This window comes from Malurus melanocephalus, unplaced genomic scaffold (genome assembly GCF_030028575.1).
Source record: "Malurus melanocephalus ecotype Western Australia unplaced genomic scaffold, MMel_1.1 scaffold_474, whole genome shotgun sequence".
NCBI lineage: Eukaryota > Metazoa > Chordata > Aves > Passeriformes > Maluridae > Malurus > Malurus melanocephalus.
The window spans coordinates 301,970-303,220 of NW_026623706.1; the positions used below are offsets into that span (position 1 = coordinate 301,970).

Here is a 1,251-nt window from a genome sequence, read left to right on the forward strand (position 1 = left end):
AAACCAGTCCGTTTCCCTTTCAGATGAGCCCTCCATGTCCGAGATGAGCCATTCCAATGGGATTTACAGCAATCTCAGCGAGGCGTCCCCGGCGCTGGGCAGACAGGCAGGGACCAACGGGAGCTTTGCTCTGGAGCACAGCGGGATCCCAGCCCAGGACCAGTACCACGACCTGCGWTCCACCAGCCCCTACGGGATCCCCCAATCCCCAGCTTCCCTGCAAGCACTGCCAGGCCACCAGCCTTTAATCTCCAGCTTGGTTTACCCAGACAACGGCTTGGGCATCATGGGACAGAGCGGACAAGGGGTGCCCCAGTCCATGAGGGTCCTGGCRGGGAATGGACCGAGCTCTGATCTCTCCACCGGCAGCAGCGGGGGGTACCCCGATTTCCCGGCCAGCCCGGCCTCCTGGCTGGATGAGGTCGACCACGCTCAGTTTTGATACAGGAGCCACGGCCGGGCAGGGGGAAGGAAAGGACTCGGTGCTGTTAACGTCGCCTGCTCTTGGAAGTGACAGAGGAACGAGCTGTGAGTGCTGAGAGGRCAGGAATGTGACCACACAGAGGGGATTTCGGAGCTGAGCCGGCACTGGGCTGGCACAGGAGGGTGGACAAAGGAAGGCCCTGGCACTGCAAATGTTGGCACCCGGAGCGTGCAAACCAAACTGATTCTCGTGTCTTTACTAAGCACCAAGACTTGTGCTTTACAGATTTGATAGGAGGTATTTTGCTTTCTGTTGTCAGTGCATTCTCCAAAGCAAGGACTTTCATCACCCATCCACACCGAGACATTCTTAAGGGAAAATAAAGTCCTCATCCACGGTGAAAGGTGTGACAATGTCTATATTTCTATAGGAGAAATGTTCATAGTGAATCACTTCARAAATCCATGGTAGGAAACTTCTCTGTTCTTCCAGCAGATTTTTTAAAAGCGCACCAATGTGGTATGTTTTGTTTTATTTTGAATTTACATTAACTTTTCTAAAATGAAATGCTCTTTMATATGCCAATCATTTATCAACAACCCTTTTCCTTTGTAAAATGAAAATCATATGTTAATTCTGCTCCTCCTCTTTTTAATTTGTAGATTGCTAGTTTGACTCTTCCATATAAGCATTAAGCCGTGAATAGATGTATTTATTACCAAGTAATTCCACATTTATCACGAGGTCAAGAGGTGAATTTTCTTGACCCAGGAACACTGGTGGCTCTGGGTTGTGGATCTTACGCTTTTCCTTCAGATTCCTTTGCA

At 49.7% G+C, this 1,251-nt stretch overlaps 1 protein-coding gene across 1 annotated transcript in view; it reads left to right on the forward strand.

Annotated features, from left to right (window-relative positions):
* The window catches only part of LHX3 (LIM homeobox 3), a 6,241-nt gene extending 5,799 nt beyond the window's left edge, over positions 1 to 442 (forward strand). Inside the window, exon 6 of the mRNA XM_057380867.1 lies at positions 24 to 442. Within this exon, the coding sequence (XP_057236850.1) occupies positions 24 to 442 (419 nt within the window). The remainder of the gene's footprint in view (positions 1 to 23) is intronic.
* The last annotated feature ends 809 nt before the right edge of the window (positions 443 to 1,251 follow it).